The 20,786-nt window shown below is 40.5% G+C and overlaps 4 protein-coding genes across 4 annotated transcripts; 3 read left to right on the forward strand and 1 right to left on the reverse strand.

Moving 5' to 3' along the window:
* Positions 1-116: 116 nt before the first annotated feature.
* Positions 117-2,894, forward strand: LOC109167286. The gene is made up of 5 exons (XM_019316304.1): positions 117-514; positions 822-1,547; positions 1,614-1,804; positions 1,878-2,084; positions 2,187-2,894. Exons 1-5 carry the CDS (start codon positions 338-340, stop codon positions 2,779-2,781), a joined length of 1,896 nt encoding a protein of 631 aa, XP_019171849.1. The 5' UTR covers positions 117-337; the 3' UTR covers positions 2,782-2,894.
* A 438-nt stretch (positions 2,895-3,332) lies between these two features.
* Positions 3,333-5,005, reverse strand: LOC109167288 (peroxidase 42). Its single transcript, XM_019316305.1, has 4 exons — positions 4,680-5,005; positions 4,403-4,591; positions 4,064-4,229; positions 3,333-3,967 (listed from the first exon to the last, which is right to left on the reverse strand). Exons 1-4 carry the CDS (start codon positions 4,908-4,910, stop codon positions 3,558-3,560), a joined length of 996 nt encoding a protein of 331 aa, XP_019171850.1. The 5' UTR covers positions 4,911-5,005; the 3' UTR covers positions 3,333-3,557.
* A 5,830-nt stretch (positions 5,006-10,835) lies between these two features.
* On the forward strand, positions 10,836-11,696 carry LOC109167063 (uncharacterized protein At4g02000-like). The gene has a single exon (XM_019315967.1). It carries the CDS (start codon positions 10,836-10,838, stop codon positions 11,694-11,696), a length of 861 nt encoding a protein of 286 aa, XP_019171512.1.
* Positions 11,697-16,576: 4,880 nt separating this feature from the next.
* On the forward strand, positions 16,577-18,209 carry LOC109167285 (ATP synthase gamma chain, chloroplastic). The gene has a single exon (XM_019316303.1). The coding sequence runs from the start codon at positions 16,762-16,764 to the stop codon at positions 17,893-17,895; it is 1,134 nt and encodes a 377-aa protein (XP_019171848.1). The 5' UTR covers positions 16,577-16,761; the 3' UTR covers positions 17,896-18,209.
* The last annotated feature ends 2,577 nt before the right edge of the window (positions 18,210-20,786 follow it).

The raw sequence follows: 20,786 nt of genomic DNA on the forward strand, positions 1-20,786 counted from the left end.
GTTTCTGCCAATGGTAACCTAGTCCTGTTTCTCACATTTTCTTTCATCTTTGTTATAAACAATAAACTATTATAACATGGATGGGACAGTACAGTTTTTAGCAGAATAACCAGCCTCGGATGCTCCTAATCATATTCTCTAATTCTGTTTGTTTTAGCTGGCCTTAACAGCGATGCTTTCCTCAGTTTTATATGTGTTGTGGCTTGTGTCAGCAATGAGTTTAACATGGTATGATGAGCAGAAAGGTAAACCAGAAGTGCATGTAAAGCCATAACAGTTTGCATTATATTGTTGTGATTGATGTGAGATATATAGTTTCTTAGTTTCTTGGGAGGTTATGGTGGAGCATATGCATCAGTCTTGTGCCAGTTTGGTGAACGCTTCGGGGGCGTTGTGTGGGAAAGAGAATGTGATTGCTGAGATTTCAGCTGAGCTGCAAAGAGAGAGGCAGAAGAATGCAGAGCTCATGGAGAGAATCATGGTGCTTGAAGCCCAGCTACAAGAGAGACACAAGGTATTGTTGCTCTGATCTCTTGAACATGCATGATTTTGCAGTTAGTATATTACGGAGTAATATATAAACATAAATGTGCAGTCTAACTATTAACTTAGCCTTTCAGTTGAGATGGAGCACATGCTTCAATTTGATATCAAAGCCGACCCATGGTTGAGACCTCTGAGAGTCCAACTATCAGCTTAGACTTTTAGTTGAGATGGAGCACATGCTTCAATTCACTGTTTCTTTTAATGGTAGATGATGATTAGGCAAACTAGCTAAAAGGGTGAAGCATTTTCTCATTGAAAGTTATTTTTGGTTACAGGCTAGTTGTGAAAATGGAAGATGGGAAACCAGGAAGTTTAAGAGGCAAAAGGTTATGTCAGACTGTAAACAAGATGAAGATGGCAGTATCAAATTGAATTTACTGGGGACCCATAAGAGTGAATGCAGACAAACTGAAGAAAAGAATCTTGAAGACAGGTTGGTCAAATGGATGAGCATGGATGAAACTCAGTTTTTGCACTCTGATAAACCACAATCCAGGGACTTTGTGTTAGATTCTAGTGACAGGGATGACAGTGATGATCAAGAAGAAGGAGAGCATAGGGAGGAAGAAACTGGTAACACGCCAAGTGGCGAGGAAATCAATGCACAGTTCCCTTTGCTCAATAGCCATCTTGCAATAACATCTGGACATGGAAACCAAGAACGGAATGAAGATGTTAAAGAAATGAGTTCACAATCTGACACAAGTCAAATGAGATTCGAGGAAAATTGCAGAAAGAAAATGACACTGGAAGGCTATTGTGAGACTGCATCAGTTCAGAGAAGGCATCAAAAGATGGCATTCTGTCCAAAAGAAGTGAAAAGAATCCTGGAAATGGAAGAGCTATCAAAGACAAATGCACAGTCGCATACCATAAGGAAAATTATCGTCTTCTCATCTCTTGGTATTAGGCATGGCTGTGAGGACATGTATGAATTAGATTTAAACCATTTCAGCATTTTGCAGAAGGGAGAATCCTATGTAGATCATAAGAATCCTGGGGTAAGCTGTTAACCATTTCAGCATTTTGTTTCGACTCTTCACAAAACTAATGCCCCTTTGTGTCAGGAGCATGTTCTGTATGAAAATCCAGGTGTTAGAAGGAAGATATTCTACCCGAATCGACAAAATCCAACTTTATGCCCTATTCAGATACTCGAAGAAGAGAAGGTTATGCGCCCATCTGATGCTAGCTGTCCCTCATGCCTCTTTCTGTGCATCAAATATGGAGGAAGGACAAGAAATCTCCCCCAAAATGAGTAAGTTCTGTTCCATTTCTTTCCTGAATCAAATTTTCTTGGCTCATCTTTATGGTCTATTCCATTCTCCTAGATATGTGAGGCAGAGAATGGGAAGAAACAAGTTGAAGTCTTTCGGGCCAGTAATATGTAGAATGGCAATGCTAGTCCACGTTCGTTGTGGGAGCTTCTTCTTTAAGGCGCTAGGCATCACGCTCCTGTTTATGGCTGGTTTCCCCAATGACCTGGTTCAGAGGGAAACCAATTACAAGAACTTGGACCTCCTTCAGAAGTATTACAGGTATTCAGAATTACAGTACTTGTGTTTCTTGATCCCAGGATGTTTTACTGTTTTGAAGCCCATCATTTCGGTTCTGCTTAACAAATCCTGAGAATGTTGCAGAACAGACAAAGATGCAGAAGGGGAGGAGTTATTTCTGTCATATCCTTTGGCTGATGAGAATGCTGGTCAGCAAACAATCCACATGGCTGCATCTTCAAGGCAGAAAAGCAAGAAACACACAACCACTTCAGGGAATCTTGATGAGAAAACTTCAGCTGTTAAGTCTCCTCCTCCACATTCTGATCCATTTGAATTGACAGGATATGCCTCAAATCTAACAAATGGCACCTTTTCACCTAAGCTAACATCATCTCAGGTTCCAATGTCGAACCCAGTGATTACCAGTCCTAACATCAATACTTTTTCTCAGTCTTCATACCCTTTTCTCCCTGCCTATCCAACAAACTCTTTTGTGCCTATGGTATATTGGCATCCCGCGAATCCGTTCCAACTCTATCCTTATCCCTCAGCATATAGGTATCCTCCTGCCGGGAATTACCTATCCATCCACCCCCACCAATACTACAGCCATCCTCCATCTAATCCTCCAATTCCAGAACTGCCAGGCAATGGGAGAAACCACACAGCATCAGATATTGCCCAGAGGGACTCTAACAGCAGTTCAAGTAGTAAAGAGTCAAGAAAGAAAAAATGAGCTAGGAGTCTCTGGATTCTTATGTGAATCATGGGAACACTACATTCACTAGTAAATAAGTGTTTTGCTACCTTCAGAAGCAATACTTTCTGCAAATTGATAAGTTCATTTTACTGGTGTGGGACTTCCCACTGTTTAACCCAATTATTGCATGCACATTATATATCAGGCACTGAGAAGTTTTCATCACAGTCACTATCTAAATTATTTCAGGAAAGTGGCAATAATCATTTGATGCATGCCCCAACAAAATATATCAATTTCAAGATATTAGTATTTATGAGGGCAACCCCAGCCAAGTTAGTCAGGTTGTTGACTTAGTAATCACCAAACGCCTCTCTTTCTAAACCACATTGCATTAGATTATTTGTTTTCTAGATATGCAGTGACATTTGGCATGGATAGGACCACGTTTTATCATGCCAGGAATCTTGTTCTTTTTCACATTAAAAATTTGGTGAGGGTCCTACTGTTCTTGGTCATATACTTTTCATACTCCATTATCTATGGGTGCTCACATGATCCCACACTATAAAAAGAGAACAGTACAGTTTAAGCAAGCATAATGACCATCACCATTAATTTATGCTCCAAACACCAACACCTACTTCCACCATACATAAACTGCAAAGCCTGAAATAAGAAATTTACAGTAGAACCATTGAAATTAAACAACATCACCACCACTTTCTTGCCACACTATTTGAAGCTGGTAGATAAACAAAGTCCAGTAAGGGCAACCAACCCTCTTATTACTAGGCCATTAGGAAGCCAAACTAGTGGAGCTTGTTAGCCAGATTGCATTGCTTTCTGATCTCACCCTTGGAGCCAGTGAGAGGGTTGTTCTCAGAGAGAATAGTGATGGCTCTGGAGAACTCCTTGAAGAAATAGTCCTGATTCTTTGCCATTTTCTTGACATAAGGCTTGGTCCTCTTGTCTGTGGCTAGTTGGTGGTCTACAAGCATCAACCCTTTGTTGTCCAAAATGTTCCTGTAGTAGTTGTTGTCCAGTTTCATGGGCGTGCCCCGGTCGTTCCTCACATACTGCACAGCCTTTGGGTCAGGAATTGGATCTGGGCATTTCTTGAGCATGTGTGGAACATGATCAGGGTTGAGCTGAGGGTCCACTTCTGGGTATAACCTGTGAACCAGCTTCACACAGTGGGTTCTTCCTACACTGTGAGCTCCTGTTACAAAAAACAGTCCCAAAATTCTTTAAAAGCCTTTCCTTAAACCATCAGATCAGCAAGTAAATGTTGAATTTTACTCTTATCTATCTATACCTAGCAAAGCAACAACTCCAGGAGTGTTGATTCCAATGTTGGAAAACCTCTCAAGAACAAGACTCATGCTGTCATTGTGGTCTGGGAGGTATTGTTCAAGAATATCTGCTCTGCTCTTCCTGCCATCCCTTCTCCCAGATTTGAGTGGGATGTATGGGCCTCCAAGCTATCAAGAAGCACATAACATATCAGAATCTTGTAGTTGTATGCCACCAAAGAAACCCACAAAACATAAATAAAGAGCAAAATTTTAGTTAAATAACCATGACTACTGATAAGTTGGTTCAGAAAGTCACTTTTTAGCACTCATCACTCAAAGAACAACAAAGTTATACTTACTGCAACTATGCCATCTCTAGCAGACAACACAAGAATATCAGCACAGGAAACAACTCCAGGGCACTCCCTCTCCACAGCTTCCTTAATGGTCTCAATGTACCTGAAATTCCTCATCCCAAAGCTCCTGTCTGCTTCCTTCTCAGACAGAACCCTCCTGGTTGAGTCCAGCAGCAGCGAAGCATCACAAGACTGCACTCACAAAGTCACAAATCAAGCAAAAAAAAACACATCTTTTTCTCTGGGTTCTTTCTCTCAGAGTCTCTAGGAATTGAATTACCTCAACAAAGCAGTCATGGAAGATGTTCCTGAGCCAAGAAAACGCTGTGTTCTTGTGGCGCTTGTACAGGAGTTTGACTTGCTCTTTGATGATGTCTTCAGCTTGAGGGCAGGTGTCTTTGTAGTAGTTCATAGCAAGCCCAGAAGTCTCATGGCTGTCTTCTGCTATGGCAGAGAGAGCTGAGAAGAAGAGGATGGCTAAGAAGAAGAGAGCTCTTGAACCCATTTTCATGAATGATAGTGTGGATAATACTGAGCTTCTACTTAAGTAAGGGCAGGAGAAGAGCTGAAAGTCAGTAGCATCCAATAAAGAACAGAACTTTTTCTTGTCTTCTTTAATGGGTACTGGTACAAGTTATGAAAGCTTGTGCATTCATTAAATCCCATCGCATTTATCGCTACAATATTATTTAATCTTTAACATCGGAGCATAAAAGTTAGTTTAAGAATAATGATCTAATTCTTCAAAAAGATTGAATCCTAATTTAGAGCTAGCTGTTGAGTTTTGAACTTTGATAATTAATGAGTTAACTGGTGTGGGCACTAGTTTGATTCTTTAATTTATTTAAAAATCTGTATAAATTAAAGATAAATGTTACTTAATCAAAATGTCTTAGATCTCAATTTTTTTTTGTTTTGAACTTTGATAATTAATGAGTTAACTGGTGTGGGCACTAGTTTGATTCTTTAATTTATTTAAAAATCTATATAAATTAAAGATAAATGTTACTTAATCAAAATGTCTTAGATCTCAATTTTTTTTTTTTTTGAAAGCTACTGGTTCTATTTCTCAACCTACTGAAACACAAAGAACCAATAACGCCTCCACTAAGGCTCGAACTCATAATCTTCCAAATGGAAGTCCAACCCGGGTACCATTAGACCACATAGTCCTGGTTTAGATCTCGATTTGATTATTGTAAAGTTGTGAATGATATCATGTTAAGAAGGTATAGTTAATTTTATTTGAGAATAGGATTAATGTTCCGAACTCATTGTATTACAAAATACTGAGGCCATGCCTACGTCATCAATTAGACCATAATTATAACTCAATTTTCAAATAAATTAACCCTTTTCGAATATGACTCATTGTCCAATTATATGTAGAAAATTAAAAACAACACTATTCTAAACAATATAATTGTGACATCACTCAATTAAGTAAATGAAAATTTAACTTCTTTGAAAATGTATAATAAATTGTGTAATGAATAATATAATTATATAGGGGATGTAGATGAAATTGTGCAAGCTCTTTTTATTTAACTAAATGTTTCTATTCGACATCGGATAATACATATAGAGTACACTGTAAAAGTCACCTTAAGTGGGACCGAGTTGTACCATATCTGACCGGATTATTGTAGGGACCTAAAGGCACGAGCATTTTACCTTTGTAAGCAAGAGTACAATACAAATTGTGTCATTTGTAAATGAACTAAGCTTAGCTTTATTTTACTAAAAATGACTCATTTATTAAGAACAATATATTTTTATTTGACTTTTTTTCTTGGTGTAATACATAAATTGAAAGTCAATTAAATCTCTACTCTTAAACAGATTTATTAGTGTTCAATAATGTTCATGGAATAATAGTGTCGGTGATAACTGATAACTGGCTCACTCCTTGGGCGGAAAAGGAGGCTAAAAAGAGAAATTGCCTGTTTAATTATTAATTTATTAATAATGCAATCGTCCTGTCATTTTGGGCAAAATAATACACTGACCCTAGTTTGTTTTACACACATTATTCTGATTATGGACCACATTATACTAACAAATACATTTAACGGTAATTTTACTTATACAATTACATATAACCAAACGCAGAGAATTTAAAATATAAAGAATATTAGGTCTACCTAATCTAATCTAATCTCCAATCTTCATCAAATTAAGGAAAATAATTCTATTTTTAGTTTTGAATTTAACCTACTCTAAACTATTCATCATTTATTATAAGACTTTTGCATATAGGGGTCAAATAGGCATTTTTTAAAATTATTTAAAGAATCGGTAACTGCCACGTCAGCACACTTTCAGGTAAACAGGTCATTTTGGATCTTTTTTAAAGTCAATCAATAAATGATTGTATTAATGGATTGCATCCCATAACATAAACTGGTCCTGAGTAAAAGCTAACGAAGCTAAAACATGTGCAGACAAATTAAGCTGTCTAGAAATATAACTTAAAGAGCAATAAGTAAACGAAGCCACCACCCTCCTACATTGATCTACCGTGACCCCAACATAAGACATTATAGTTGTTGATCCCTGACGCATGACATTTCAGAGTTGTAGGCAATCGGTTAGTATATCCACATCCACCACATTCCTCTCGAGCAACCAGGATAAAGCCCCCTTACAAGCTAAAGCTTCCGCCATAAAAGGCGAGACACAAGTTGACAATCTTCCATTTCGCGCCGACATAAAGGTCCCGTCCGGCATGAGGTACCATACCATAGGTTGCCTCCCCCGTTGCATGCCGGTAGCCAGCATCTACATAACATCTTGTATAAGTTTGTGTTGTTCATGGACCAAATTACATTTTTTTTTTGAATTCGATGGCCTAATTGTAATTTGGTGTACAGTTAAGTGGCCTATTTTACTCTTATTCATACTTTTTAATTAGAAGATAAATGTTGTGTCCGAAAAGAAGTCGTCGAATGGGAGAAATAATTTTGTATATAATTTCTCTTACAATTAATATATATATATATATATATATATATATATATGTGTGTGTGTGTGTGTGTGTGATCATCAATTTAAGGATTTTTTTTTTTTTGAATATTTGTCCTTATTATTTTACTTTAACAGTTTAGTTGCTTTCTCTCAGCTCGGTGCATTTTATATGTGGCCAAATAAGTCTTTGTCAAAAAAAAAAAAAAAAAAAAAAAATTGTCAAGTATGCATAATGTATTCCCTATTTTTCTCCTTGAAGACAATGAGCAACTCTAAAATAATAAGCATTTAATTTAATTGATTGGTCATTATTATATGTAGCAGCATCATGCATGCACGGTCAGTAGGGGATGAATATTGAAAATACAAGTGGTGTAGCCTGCATAGGACACATATGAATTTAATGGTGAGTTTATCGAAATCTTAAACGGAACTATATTCAATAAGTCACTTTAAAATTCACAATTTTATGGCACTTTCATAAACGAATTGCTAATATTATTACAAAATTAAATAATTGATACATATCATGTTAAATTATTTTTGGACTAAGGTCTTATTTGTTTATCAATAGTTATGTTAATTTTTTGTTAGTTTGATCATCTTTAACGGTTTGATTAAGTTAAATCGTTAAAGAAAGTATTTGGTTAAAAGCTTCTTCATTTAGCAAGTAATTATCAAAATCCCAATATTTGAAACATTGTTGTGATTTGTGAGTAGTGTTTAAACATCAACAATTTATTTTTTTAGTTAAAATTTCATTTTTGCTCTTTAATTTATTGGTTGGAGTATAAGGCTTGCCTAATTTAACAGGTTCAATAACCATCTTTGAGTAGTATATCATTATTCTTTATTAATGTTGTTTGATGTTATGGGCTTAAGTAATGGGTTACGTTCAAGGAGCCATTGAAGCGTCATTGATCGATCTTCATCAATTTAGTTAATACTAGCAAGTTTGTTCAGCGAGTTCAATATACCTGTTGAATAGTCTGTTTTTTTTTTATTGGAATAAGGTTCAAATTGGCCACTGAACGTAACACGAAAATGCAATTAGGCCATTGAACGGAAAAAAAAGTGCAAGTTTCACCTGGTAGCAGGTTACCCTCAACTTTAGCATGTTACCTGCTTACGTGGCAGCTGAGTTGGTATTTTTAATAATAATTTTTTATAAAAAAATAAAAATAAAAACGACTGTATTTTGTTTTTTATTTAAAAATTATTAAAAATGCCAACTCAGATGCCACGTAAGCAGGTAACCTGCTATCTGGTGAAATTGTATACGTTTGGAGAGTTCAGTGACCTAATTGCACGTTTTTGCAGTGTTCAGTGGCCTAATTGCATTTTCAGGTTACGTTCAGTGACCAATTTGAACCTTATTCATTTTTTATTTATTTGAAAAGAGTTTTATATTGTTTGTTTCTTCTACTTCTGAATAATTATAATCGTTTTTTTTTTTAAAATATTAACCGTTAATACTAAACAATTATCTTTACCAAATATGTTTCTAAAGGAATTAATATAATTTGCTAATCTTTAATTACCAAATAGGGTCTAGACCATTTTTGAGTAAGAATTTAGTATGAAACATAACTCTAATCATATTCAAATTAATCCCATGATATTACAATATTAAAAAAATAAATTAATCTCACACTATGCCATATGCAACAATCCCAAAAGCCAAAAAGTCAGCTTAATTGAATGATAGTTGAGTCATGGTCTAGAGGCAAGTGTGTCGTATTGGGTGTACATACACGTGAGACGTAAGAACGTAACGTAACTTCGTAACGGACGGAGAAAAAAGTGGCGTAGTTTCATATCTATCCGCCACCTCTTCTGATTGCACTGAATACGAGGTTATTTGTTTCCCTCAGCTCATGCCGCAATGCCTAACTGGAAATACACTATTAATTTTAAAAAAAACATATACTCCGTATTAAATCTACATATAATTTCGTGTATAAATTTGTAAATATTTCTCTAGTTACGTTCTTTGTAGTGCAATAACTTCTTTGTAGTTCTTTCAAATAAGATATCACAAGTTCAAACCGCAACTAAGTTGAGAAAGTCTGTAGATAGATATTACGCTGCACTTCAATTAGTACTAAAAAACATTCATGGGGCGAAGGATAAAATCATAATTTATTGTGAAATTGTAATTCATGGGAGAAACCTTATGAATTGCAATTCTATGATCGAAGAAAATTACAATTCTCTCCAACCAAATAATTAAATATACATTTCATGAAAAATTGTAGAAATAGAATTGCAATTCAATCACTAGGACTATGTGGTCCAATGGTACCCGAGTTGGACTTTCATTAGGAAGGTTGTGAGTTCAAGCCTTAGTGAAAACGTTATTAGCTCCTTGTGTTTCAGTAGGTTGAGAAAGTAATTATACGAGAGAATTCCATAAGATACCTCAAAACAATTTACCACCCGTTATACATTAGAAAATAGATACCAAGTTACATAACAATACATATATATATAATTATTAATACTTTAAAAATATTTTCCCTTGCTTTAAGATTTTTTTTAACTACATCATTTTACAACAATATATGAGTATTGTTTTGTTTTTGTTTTTTTTTTTTTCCAGTTAAAATGTCCACAAATAACAATTGTACTAATTTGGTGTTTGTCACGATACTCTACTTGAACTAGTTGGGTCATTATATTACCATCTTTATTTTAAAAATAAAATCATTGTACTGTAATTTCGAGACCCCCACTACTTATGTTTTGGAGACAATAAGACGTCAATGATAATTAAGTTATCAACTTAGATTAATCAATATGTTGAGTTGTGTAATGAGAACTCCTATTATCCTTATTGATATTAGTTTGTTATGGGAGTTTTTTTTTTTTTTTTTTGGGTGGGGGGGGGGGGGGGGGTGGTGGTAATCATAGTTATAATATGCATTATTCAATCATATAATCGAATGCTACACTTGTGCAAAAACTCCAATATCAACAAATTTGGGCTCATTGAGTATTATTTGGGATTTTAGGCCCAGTTATAATGGGCTCCTTGTGTATCTTAAGGTCACATAGTGGAGGGCCTGTTTGTCAGAGAAAAAAAAAAAGTATGCAGACACCAGAATCAATAGTTGGACAGTGGACGAGTGGATCTCAATCCAAAACTTTTAACTATCATGATTAACGGCCTGTCATTTCGTACAAGTTTTTGAATATTAAGTTTTGAATATACACATTACTAATTGAGCAATTAACAGTTCCTTGTTTGGTTTACTGAGAATACTGTAAAAAAAATGCTCCGCATCCTTCGCAGTTCTAGATCGTGATCGCCGATCGTGGCCTTGATCGGAACCGCCGTACGTGGACCTCTCTCCTATCGTGATTAGGAGAGTATCTCCCTAGTCGTCTAGGGGCGTTATTTATTTCGATGTCGAAGATGATTTTCTCAGTGTTATTTTGTTTTCTGATTCTACTCCCTCGTCCGATCATGGATATTCAGCAAATCGAAGCACGCTGTGCTGACCTCTCAATCGCCGAGGAGGAGAATTCCGGGCTCTTGGCTCCTGATCCTACACCGTCCGGGGCGTCGTCGGATTTTCATTGCTTGGTTGGGCGTTTCCTTACAGAGCGTCCGATCAAATTCGATCATATGCTCCAGGTCATGGCATCCGTATGGAGACCTGTTATGGGCGTTCACGCGGAGGCACTGATGGATGAATTGTTTCTGTTCCGCTTCCCTCACTCTAAGGATTTGCAGAGGGTTCTCGATGACGGCCCTTGGTCATACGAGAATCAGATCTTTGTTTGCGATCGGGTGCCGACGGGGACCAGGCCAGAGGATACCAAATTGGAGGCTATCGATTTCTGGGTTCAAATTCACGGCTTGCCCACTCTTTTTGCCTCATCGGATTTCCTGGCTCAGATCGGGGATTACGTAGGCTCCTTCATCGCAATTGACCCCGTTAATTTTGGGGGTTCGTGGAAAAGCTTCCTTCGCATAAGAGTCCGGCTACCGATAGATACACCTCTGAAACGCCGGATGAAACTGCTGCGCAAGGACGGATCATCCCAGTGGATAAACTTCCGGTATGAGCGGCTGAATGCCTTTTGTTTTTGCTGTGGGTTACTGGGCCACATTGATAAGTTCTGCCGGAAAGCATATGAAGAGAATATTCCCCCTGAGGATTTCCCGTTCGGGAGCTGGATGCGGGCGGGACCGCGGCGTCAAGTGCGTCAAGTAGGAGCGAGATGGATCCTGCAGTCCACAACACAGGTGGCACCGATTCCTGAAGCTTCGGGTCCTTCTCCGTTAACTCTGGTCACAGCAGTGGAAAGCGTGGGGCTATAGGGCGAACTGAAGCGGCGTCGTGAGGAGGAAGGGGCGGCCAGTAATGGTACTACGTCCGGAGAGGATGTTATGATGTCCGAGAACACCAAAATGTCAATGTCGGCGGGTCTGGAGTGCCAGGCTCGCCCAGGCCAATGAATATCCTCAGTTGGAACTGCCGGGGTTTGGGTGGCACCCGGACAGTTCGAGAACTCTTGGGCGTATTGTCCAAGGAGCGACCCTTCTTCGTCTTCTTAACAGAGACGAAGGCAAAAGCGGACAAAATTGAAGAGGTAAGAGTGAAGTTGGGGTTTGAAGGGGCAGTTTCGGTTGACTGTGTGGGCAGGGGAGGAGGTTTAGCAATGTTCTGGAGAGATGCTGAGGCGGCTTCATTACTCAGTTACTCAGTGAATCATATTGACATGGAGGTCAAGCAACCAGGTAAGCCGATGTGGAGGTTGACCGGATTCTATGGGGAACCCGACAGGTCTCGGAGGCATATCACCTGGGAATCCCTACGGCAACTAAAGGGCCGATCATCACTCCCTTGGGTCGTTGTAGGGGATTTCAACGACATAACGTGTCTTTCCGAGAAACGGGGTACTCATTCGCATCCGGAGGCCCTCATGGATGGCTTTAATGATGCGTTGAATGAATGTAATTTGGTTGATATGGGAATGTCAGGAGGTCAATTCACATGGTCGAAGGGACATGGTACTGAGGCGTGGGTGGAGGAAAGGCTCGATAGGGCGGTGGCTACGGTGGAGTGGTTGGAGTTACACGAGGATACAGAGGTTCGTAAGGTTTACACATCACAATCTGACCATAGTGCTATTCTCGTGGACATGGAACAGCGTCCGATACGGCATGCACGAAGGTCTTTTAAATTCGAGTCTGCGTGGTTGTTGGAGGAAGGTTGTGCAATGGTAGTTGAGGCGGCGTGGGGGCAGTCTCGTGGTATGGAGTTTCTGCACCGAATAGAGCTTTGCGGCCAACAGCTTCAGCGATGGGGCAGGGAGCATTCAAGCCAGTTCGGCAATAGGATCAAAATCCATCGAAACAGACTGGCTGTTCTGAAAGAGGATAGGGATCCGCAGGCAGTGAAGGAGTTCCTAGAAACCGGGGCAGCACTTGAAGTCTTATTGAGACAGGAGGAGATTTTTTGGCTCCAAAGATCCAAGCATCTATGGCTTATGCTTGGGGACTCCAACACGAAGTATTTTCACAAATCGGTGTCGGCACGTAAAAAACGTAACTATCTACAGCGGTTAATGGATCAGGACGGGGTTTGGCATGAAGACAACGCTATGCATTCCGAAATACTAAGGTACTATAGTGCTATTTTTTGTGCGGGCTCTAGCGACACAACGCTATTCCCCCGCATGCGTTGTTGTGTCACTGATGAGATGAATATCTCTCTCTTACGGCCATTTACGTCTGCGGACGTGAAAGAGGCCCTTTTTTCCATGGCTCCGGAGAAGGCTCCAGGTCCTGATGGTATGTCCCCGGCATTCTATCAGCACTTTTGGCCAATTTTAGGCCATGATCTGTCCATGTTCGTTCTGAAGTGTGTTGCTGACTGCAATGTTCCCCGGGATCTAAATGTGTCTAATATAGTGTTGTTGCCCAAAAAGAAAGTACCTGAAAAGGTAGCTGACTTAAGACCAATCGCACTCTGCAATGTTGTGTATAAAGTCTTGGCCAAGATGCTGGCTAACAGACTCAAAGACCTTCTGGGGCAGGTGGTCTCACAATCCCAGAGTGCCTTTGTACCCGGGAGGCTATTGACAGATAACATTATAATAGCCGGGGAAGTAGGGCATTATCTGCGTCGAAAAGTCAGTGGTAATTTGGGGTGGGTGGCGCTGAAGCTAGACATGGCTAAGGCGTATGATCGCATGGAGTGGGGATTTTTGGAAGGGATCATGCGGGCTATGGGATTTTCGAGTCAGTGGGTGAGATTATTGATGCTTTGTGTCTCTACGGTCACTTACAATATCCTTGTCAATGGCGAGACAGCGGGATCTGTCTGTCCCACTCGGGGCATTCGCCAAGGCGATCCTTTATCCCCTTACTTATTTATTTTGTGTGCTGAAGCGTTGTCTGTACTCTTAAAACAGGTAGAAGCTAGTGGTGATATTCATGGGGTGAGGGTGGCTCGGGGTGCTCCTGAGGTCACCCATCTGTTCTTTGCTGACGACAGTTTGCTGTTTTTTAGGGCAAACCAACGTGAAACTACTAAAATCAAGGACTGTTTGGATGGATATTGTGCGGCTTCGGGGCAATTAGTCAACTTTGAAAAATCCAATGTCGTGTTCAGCACCAACACTGCGACCGGTATGCGACAATTAGTTTGTGACATCTTTGGAGTCCAGGAAGCTCGTGATTTAGGGAGGTACTTGGGACTACCCTCGGTGCTGGGTCGCAACAAAATTGCCACCTTTCGGTACATTGAGGACAAAATTCGGGAGAGAATCGGTTTATGGCAACACAAGCTCCTGTCGAGAGCAGGTAAAGAAATCTTACTGAAAAGTATAGCTCAGGCCCTCCCCATATTCACCATGTCGACCTTTCTTTTGCCAGTTCGTGTCTGCGACACGATTGAGAAATTATTTACTCGATTTTGGTGGGGGGGTGGTAGTGCTAACAGTCGGGGGATACATTGGCTCAGTTGGAGTCGTTTGTGCGAACCGAAGGCGAAGGGTGGGCTGGGCTTCAAACGCATTCGTGATTTTAATCTGGCTCTGTTAGCTAAACAGGGTTGGCGTATTTTAACCCAACCCGAATCTTTAGTAAGCAGGCTGCTTAAAGCCAAATATTTTCCAACAGGTGACTTTATGGAAGCATCCGTAGGCACGAACCCAAGTTATTTTTGGCGCGGCATTGTGGCTGGACAGGTGGTTTTGAGACGAGGTTTGGCATGGAGAATCGGGGATGGTATGGACACACTGATTTGGGGCTGGAATTGGCTTGCTAGTTCACCCGACACAGGCTTGCTTACGCCTTGCGTCGAGGAGCTCAAAGAGGCGAAAGTTCACGGGTTGATGAATGAACTAGGTGAATGGGATGAAGGGGTGTTACACGATCTTTTCCAAGTAGAGGATGTACACATAATTCTCGCGACTCCCGTAAGCAAAGAATACAAGGATTCTTGGCGTTGGATCGGCGATGCACGAGGCTGTTACACGGTGAAACAGGGCTACCATATGCTCACGGGTCAGCTAGAGGGCTCGGGATCTCAGTTTGGCTTTCACTCGTGGAATCGTTTATGGTCGCTCCCGGTGCCCCCGAAAGTGAAAAATCTGCTTTGGCGGTGCGCTCGTAATGTGTTGCCTGTCCGCGAAAACTTGAAATCGAAGAGGGTTAGGATCGGGGGCGGTTGCCCGTTCTGCGGTTTCCCCTTCGAAACAACTGAGCACATCTTCGGCGAATGCGTCTATGCTACGCACCTATGGGGTACAAATGTCGCGGTACAGGGCCAGAATTTCCCAACTATGTTGGAAAACATTATAGGGCAGCAAGATGCAGTACATGCGTGCAAGCTGGCAGCTGTTGTATGGACTTTATGGAAAGCACGCAATGCAATAGTGTGGCGTCAAGAAGCTCCATCGATGATGGAGTTAAATAAGAAGGTTGTTAACACTCAGCAAGTTTGGCAGGAGACATATGCAACCCGCACTACTAATGCAGATAGCAGAATTCTGGTTCCTTCTTGGACCCCACCGCCAACCACCTTTCTCAAGTGCAATGTAGATGCGGCTGTCTTCCAGGACGGGGCAGGCTACGACGCAGTACTTCGTGACCATGCTGGGGAGTTCGTCGCGGCAAGAAGCGGGCGTATTAACCACACTCACGATCCGCTCCAGGCTGAGGCGCTCGCGGTGCTTAATGCTCTCAGATGGTTATTCGGTCTTCACCATAATAAAGTTATTATCGAGTCGGATTGTTTAGTTTTTTGTAATGCTTTCAATTCCCGTATGGTAGATTTGTCTTACTTAGGTTCGATTGTAAAGCAATGTCGTACGATTGCTAAGGACATAGGGGACGTTACAGTCCGTCATGTCCGGAGATCAGCGAATCATGTGGCTCATAGGTTGGCTCGGGCAACTGGTTCTTCGTTTGGCTCTGTGTCGTGGGATGTCAGCCCACCTGATTGTATTGCCGATTTATTCTGTTAATGAAATCTGGTTTGGTTTGTTTCAAAAAAAAAAAAAAGTTTTGAATATACTAATTTATGAACATTAAATTTTGAATTTGTGAACATATAATGTCTAATTTGTAAACATTAAATTTTGAGTTTCTTACATATATAACATATGAGACATGTTATGAGCATGTAACATAATGAATTTTGTAGTGTTTAGATTATGAATATTAAGTTTTGAGTTTTTAAATATATAGTATATAGTTTGAACATTAAGTTTTGATCTAAATTAGACTCAAGTGCTGAAAAATTCTAAATTAGACTCTTACTTTGATATAGTCATTGATGATATCTGTAAACTAGTTAATGATTTTCATAGTGTTAACTTTACTTCTCTTAAACAATGTGCGAATATGAAAATTCATTTAGTAGATGGAGAAGTTTTATTCACAGCTGATTGTTGGGCTTGGTTTTCATTGCCCCCTCTTTTATTTTTGATGAATTTTGTCGGATATTGCGACTTAAGCTAATGAAGTATTTTGGTTTCAAACAAAAAAGTTAAATTTTCTGTGCATAGTTTATGAACATTAAACTAAACATTGAGGTTATGAAATTGGGCAAGAACTCCAATATCTACAAACTTGGGCTAAGATTTTTTATTGATATTTTAAGGTTAGTTGTAATTTGTAATCATATTTCTTAGTTTTTTACAAAATTAAATGCAATCTACAACGGTCAAGAATCTTATCCTCAAACCTCATCCAAACACCTCCCTCCACCTCTCATTCCCTCCTCTATTCCAGCCATACAACAAATCTCACCGCATCAAAAAAAACATCTCTTATGCAAAAACTCATCACTCCCCATTTCTTCCCCACTTCTCATCTTCGCCTGCTTTCAATCTCCTGAAGCTCAGGCTTAAAGTGTTCGTAGTTTACAGCCATGTCTTGCTCCAATCTGACAATGTTGGTGTCGTCAAAACCTTCCCTTTCCAACTCCTCTCTGCTCTCTTTCGGCTCTTCTCTCAACCCGCTGCAGCTCCCCGCCCAGAGCTCCGGCGGCTCCTGCAACCCGTCTAGATCGTCGTCGGTGGCCCCAATCCGGTGCGACCTGCGCGAGCTCCGTGATCGGATTACGTCGGTGAAGAACACCGGGAAGATCACGGAGGCCATGAAGCTGGTGGCGGCGGCTAAAGTGAGGAGAGCCCAGGAAGCCGTGGTGAACGGGCGGCCCTTCTCGGAGACCCTCGTTGAGGTTCTTTACAACATCAACGAGCAGCTCCAGACGGACGACGCGGAGGTGCCGCTCACGAAGGTCCGCCCCGTCAAGAAAGTCGCCCTGGTGGTCGTCACCGGCGACCGTGGCCTCTGCGGCGCGTTCAACAGTAATATCCTCAAGAAAGCCGAGGCCAGGATTGCGGAGCTCAAGGGGCTCGGCGTGGATTACACGGTGATTAGCGTGGGGAAGAAGGGGAATACCTATTTCATCCGCCGACCTCACATTCCCGTCGACAGATTCCTCGACGGCAGCACTCTCCCAACCGCAAAAGACGCCCAGGCAATCGCCGATGATGTCTTTTCCCTCTTCGTGAGCGAAGAGGTCGATAAAGTCGAGCTTTTGTACACAAAGTTCGTGTCTTTAGTCAAATCCGAGCCCGTGATTCACACCTTAGTCCCCCTATCCCCAAAGGGAGAGATCTGCGACATAAACGGCAACTGTGTCGACGCAGCAGAAGACGAGTTCTTCAGGCTGACGACCAAAGAAGGGAAACTGACGGTGGAGAGAGACGTGAGAAGGACTGAAACCCCAGAATTCTCATCAATCTTGGAGTTCGAGCAGGACCCAGTTCAGATTCTGGACGCCCTGTTGCCTCTCTACTTGAACAGTCAGATTCTGAGAGCTTTGCAGGAATCACTAGCCAGCGAGCTGGCTTCCAGGATGAGTGCGATGAGCAATGCCACCGACAACGCTAAAGAGTTGAGGAAGAACCTGTCTACAGCTTACAACAGACAGCGTCAGGCGAAGATTACCGGAGAAATCTTGGAGATTGTTGCTGGAGCCAATGCCTTGTCTTAAGCATGCATGCATATATAATTATATAAATCCTCCTTGTTTTTCCCCCCCTTCATTATATATGCTTATATATAGTTGTGTTTATGGGAGATTCATGCTTCGTTTTGATGCTCTTGTTCAAGAACTGTGATTCAGATCAGAGTAGATAATTTCTTCTGCATTTCATACAAATAAACTTTGATTTTTGCTAGATGTATGTATTGAATGATTATGATATATAAGGCCAGACCACTCATCTGATCTTTATATGTCCAGATCTTTTACCTTGTATTTGTAAAACATGTAATAATGAAAGTCAAGTCCCCAAGATTCAAGTATATGCATTCTTCTCCATCCCTCTTTAACACCATACAATACTTCAAACACGACCCCAACCAACCTGACTAGGTTATTGGTCTGGCTTGGTAACCACATTATTGTTTCAAATTTGACATTAAGTAAGAGCGGTCATAGAACCTAGACTGGTTTATCTCGTGCATACTTTCATCAGATAGTGCTTATGAGTTTTTCTCGTCATCCCAAAAAACAATCCTTAATTTGCATGTAATATGGTGGAAACATTTCAAGAAGATTGAATGGCTATGAAGTTCAATACAAAATGACATTGTTTTTGAGTGTGCATTGGGTAAACATGCTCTTGTATAATAGTACGTAATTGAGAGATAAATCAAACTATAAAGATTACATGCAACGGGCTAGACTAAGAGAGTGTGGTCAAGAATGGAACAATGACTATTCATACTTTTTTTTTTTTTTTTTTGGGTATTAAAAAAGACTTATGCTAATTACATTATTGACATTTACACACTCACAAATCTATACGGTATCAATCCCGCATTCTACGCAGCCCATACTCTTCCCAAAGAAAATGGGGAAGCATAAGAAAAAAGAATAGGAAGGAAGAAGAAGAAATATATCCCTAATTGATTTCCCATTTCCAGAAATTAAAAAAATGTAAGTATTTAATTTCTGCTATTTTACATTCACACGTATATGGGTATATATACACTGTTTTATACATACACACACTGCATGCACGTATATGCATATCCTGCATTGGAACCACTGTGTTCTTGAATTAGACATATACATACGGAGTATTTTAAGGTTGTTCATTATCGCATGTTTTTGCGTGCGTGATTAATTCATTTTGCCCTAAACATGATTATGGATCTTGTTGTAGCTTTGTTCTTCCCAATTTTGTGAGATTAAGCAGAAACTGGGAGGGGATGTTCTTATTAATTCATTGTAATCATCCATGTGTATGTTTACTTTGTTGGGTTGATTCCCTGCGTTCTTGACGTGTTAATGAATCTTAATTGGTTCTTTTACATTTAACGTTTATACATTCCTCCTCAGAGGAAATTAACAATCTGGGCAGAATCAAGAATCAAGGTTGGGATTTAATTTCCCCAGAATGAGTGAGCAGAATCTGCAGGCAGCTAATTCATCTTCTCTGCCAATCCTTCCTGCAAAGAGGAGGAGAGGCCGTCCACGCAAAGATGGGAGTGTTTCTGAGAAAGTTATAAGCAGCTCACAGTCTTCTGAAACCAGGAAGATAATCCAACCTGGGGAAGTGAAAGAGCAAAGCTCTGAGGTGGATGACATGGTGGGAAGAATGGTTTCTGGGGTAATTGATGGCTGTTTCGATGCTGGTTACTTTCTCACTGTGAGAGTTGCCAATAGCAGTGCCTTGCTTCGCGGGGTTGTGTTCCAACCGGGGCGATTTTCCCCCATTACAGCAGCAACCGATGTTGTTCCACAAGCTAAAATGTTTCAGAGAAGAGATATGCCTATCCCAGTTCTTAACAATGGTGTCATCCCTGCAGCTTCAGAACAAGTTTTGCAGCATCCTAAACCAACTTTTAGTCCCTCAGTTATGGCTCCTCAATCTGGTGGGTTGTTAGCAGGGGAGAAAGCGATGGGGCCGGGTCTGAATCTTTATCAGAAACATCAACCTGAATCTGCAGCCCCTCCTCCGCCCCCGCTGGAGAATCTTAGGATGGTCGAACAGGACGAGGTAATGCAGGTGTTTGAGATTTCGACGCAGCCACAATGGTTGTCATCCAAGGATGTGTCCTGCAGTGAGGAGACTGGAAGTCAGGTGTCTCAAACTTACAGCCAGAGATCAACTGAGCCATGTTTTAAGGCCTATGATTGGGATGTTTCAAATGCCAGCAGGCTTTCCCAGAATCCTGCAGAAAATCAAGCTGTTGAGTCTAAAATGGAGGAAAATAAGTCTCCAAATCTTGATCAACACCCTGCTGTGGGTGCTCAACCTCATTCAGAATCTAAGAACACAGGTTTTCCAGTTATGATGGAGAATCCATCTGCTCCCCAGAATGATGATTCTCTGAAAGGGAAGGCTGAAAATGGTGGTGGAGAATCACAGGCTGCTGGAGAAGAAAATGTGAGACATGAACAGCCTGCAGGCAGGCTTGAAACTCAGATCTACAGTTCAGATAGTTGCACTTTGCCTGATTTCAGGTTTGGTCTTGATGCCATTGTTTCACCCACGGGATCTCAGGCCAATCCAAGCAACACTCCTGAAAATGAGCTTAGATGAAGGAAGTTATGGAAACAGCTTTCTAATGCTTATTCTGTCTCCAAATTTTGCTTCTCTCTTCTGTACTGTTAAGACATGTTGAGTCTTGCTTTGCTTGCAGATACTCCATATATATGAATGCTATTTCTTTCCTCTTTTCCACTTCAGGATCACAAATTAAACCCTTTTCCTTGGTTAAACTCTGATTTACGCGAAAGCCTAAAGCTGCTACCGGAATTGAATTTGAAATTCTATAATTATCAAGTTAACTGTTCGATTAACTTGACATTTGTCACAAAAGAATAATGTATTTACTTATGGGATAAGACCTTTATTTATAGGTTCATAA

Source organism: Ipomoea nil, unplaced genomic scaffold (assembly GCF_001879475.1).
Source record: "Ipomoea nil cultivar Tokyo-kokei standard unplaced genomic scaffold, Asagao_1.1 scaffold3147, whole genome shotgun sequence".
In the NCBI taxonomy this organism is placed as follows: domain Eukaryota; kingdom Viridiplantae; phylum Streptophyta; class Magnoliopsida; order Solanales; family Convolvulaceae; genus Ipomoea; species Ipomoea nil.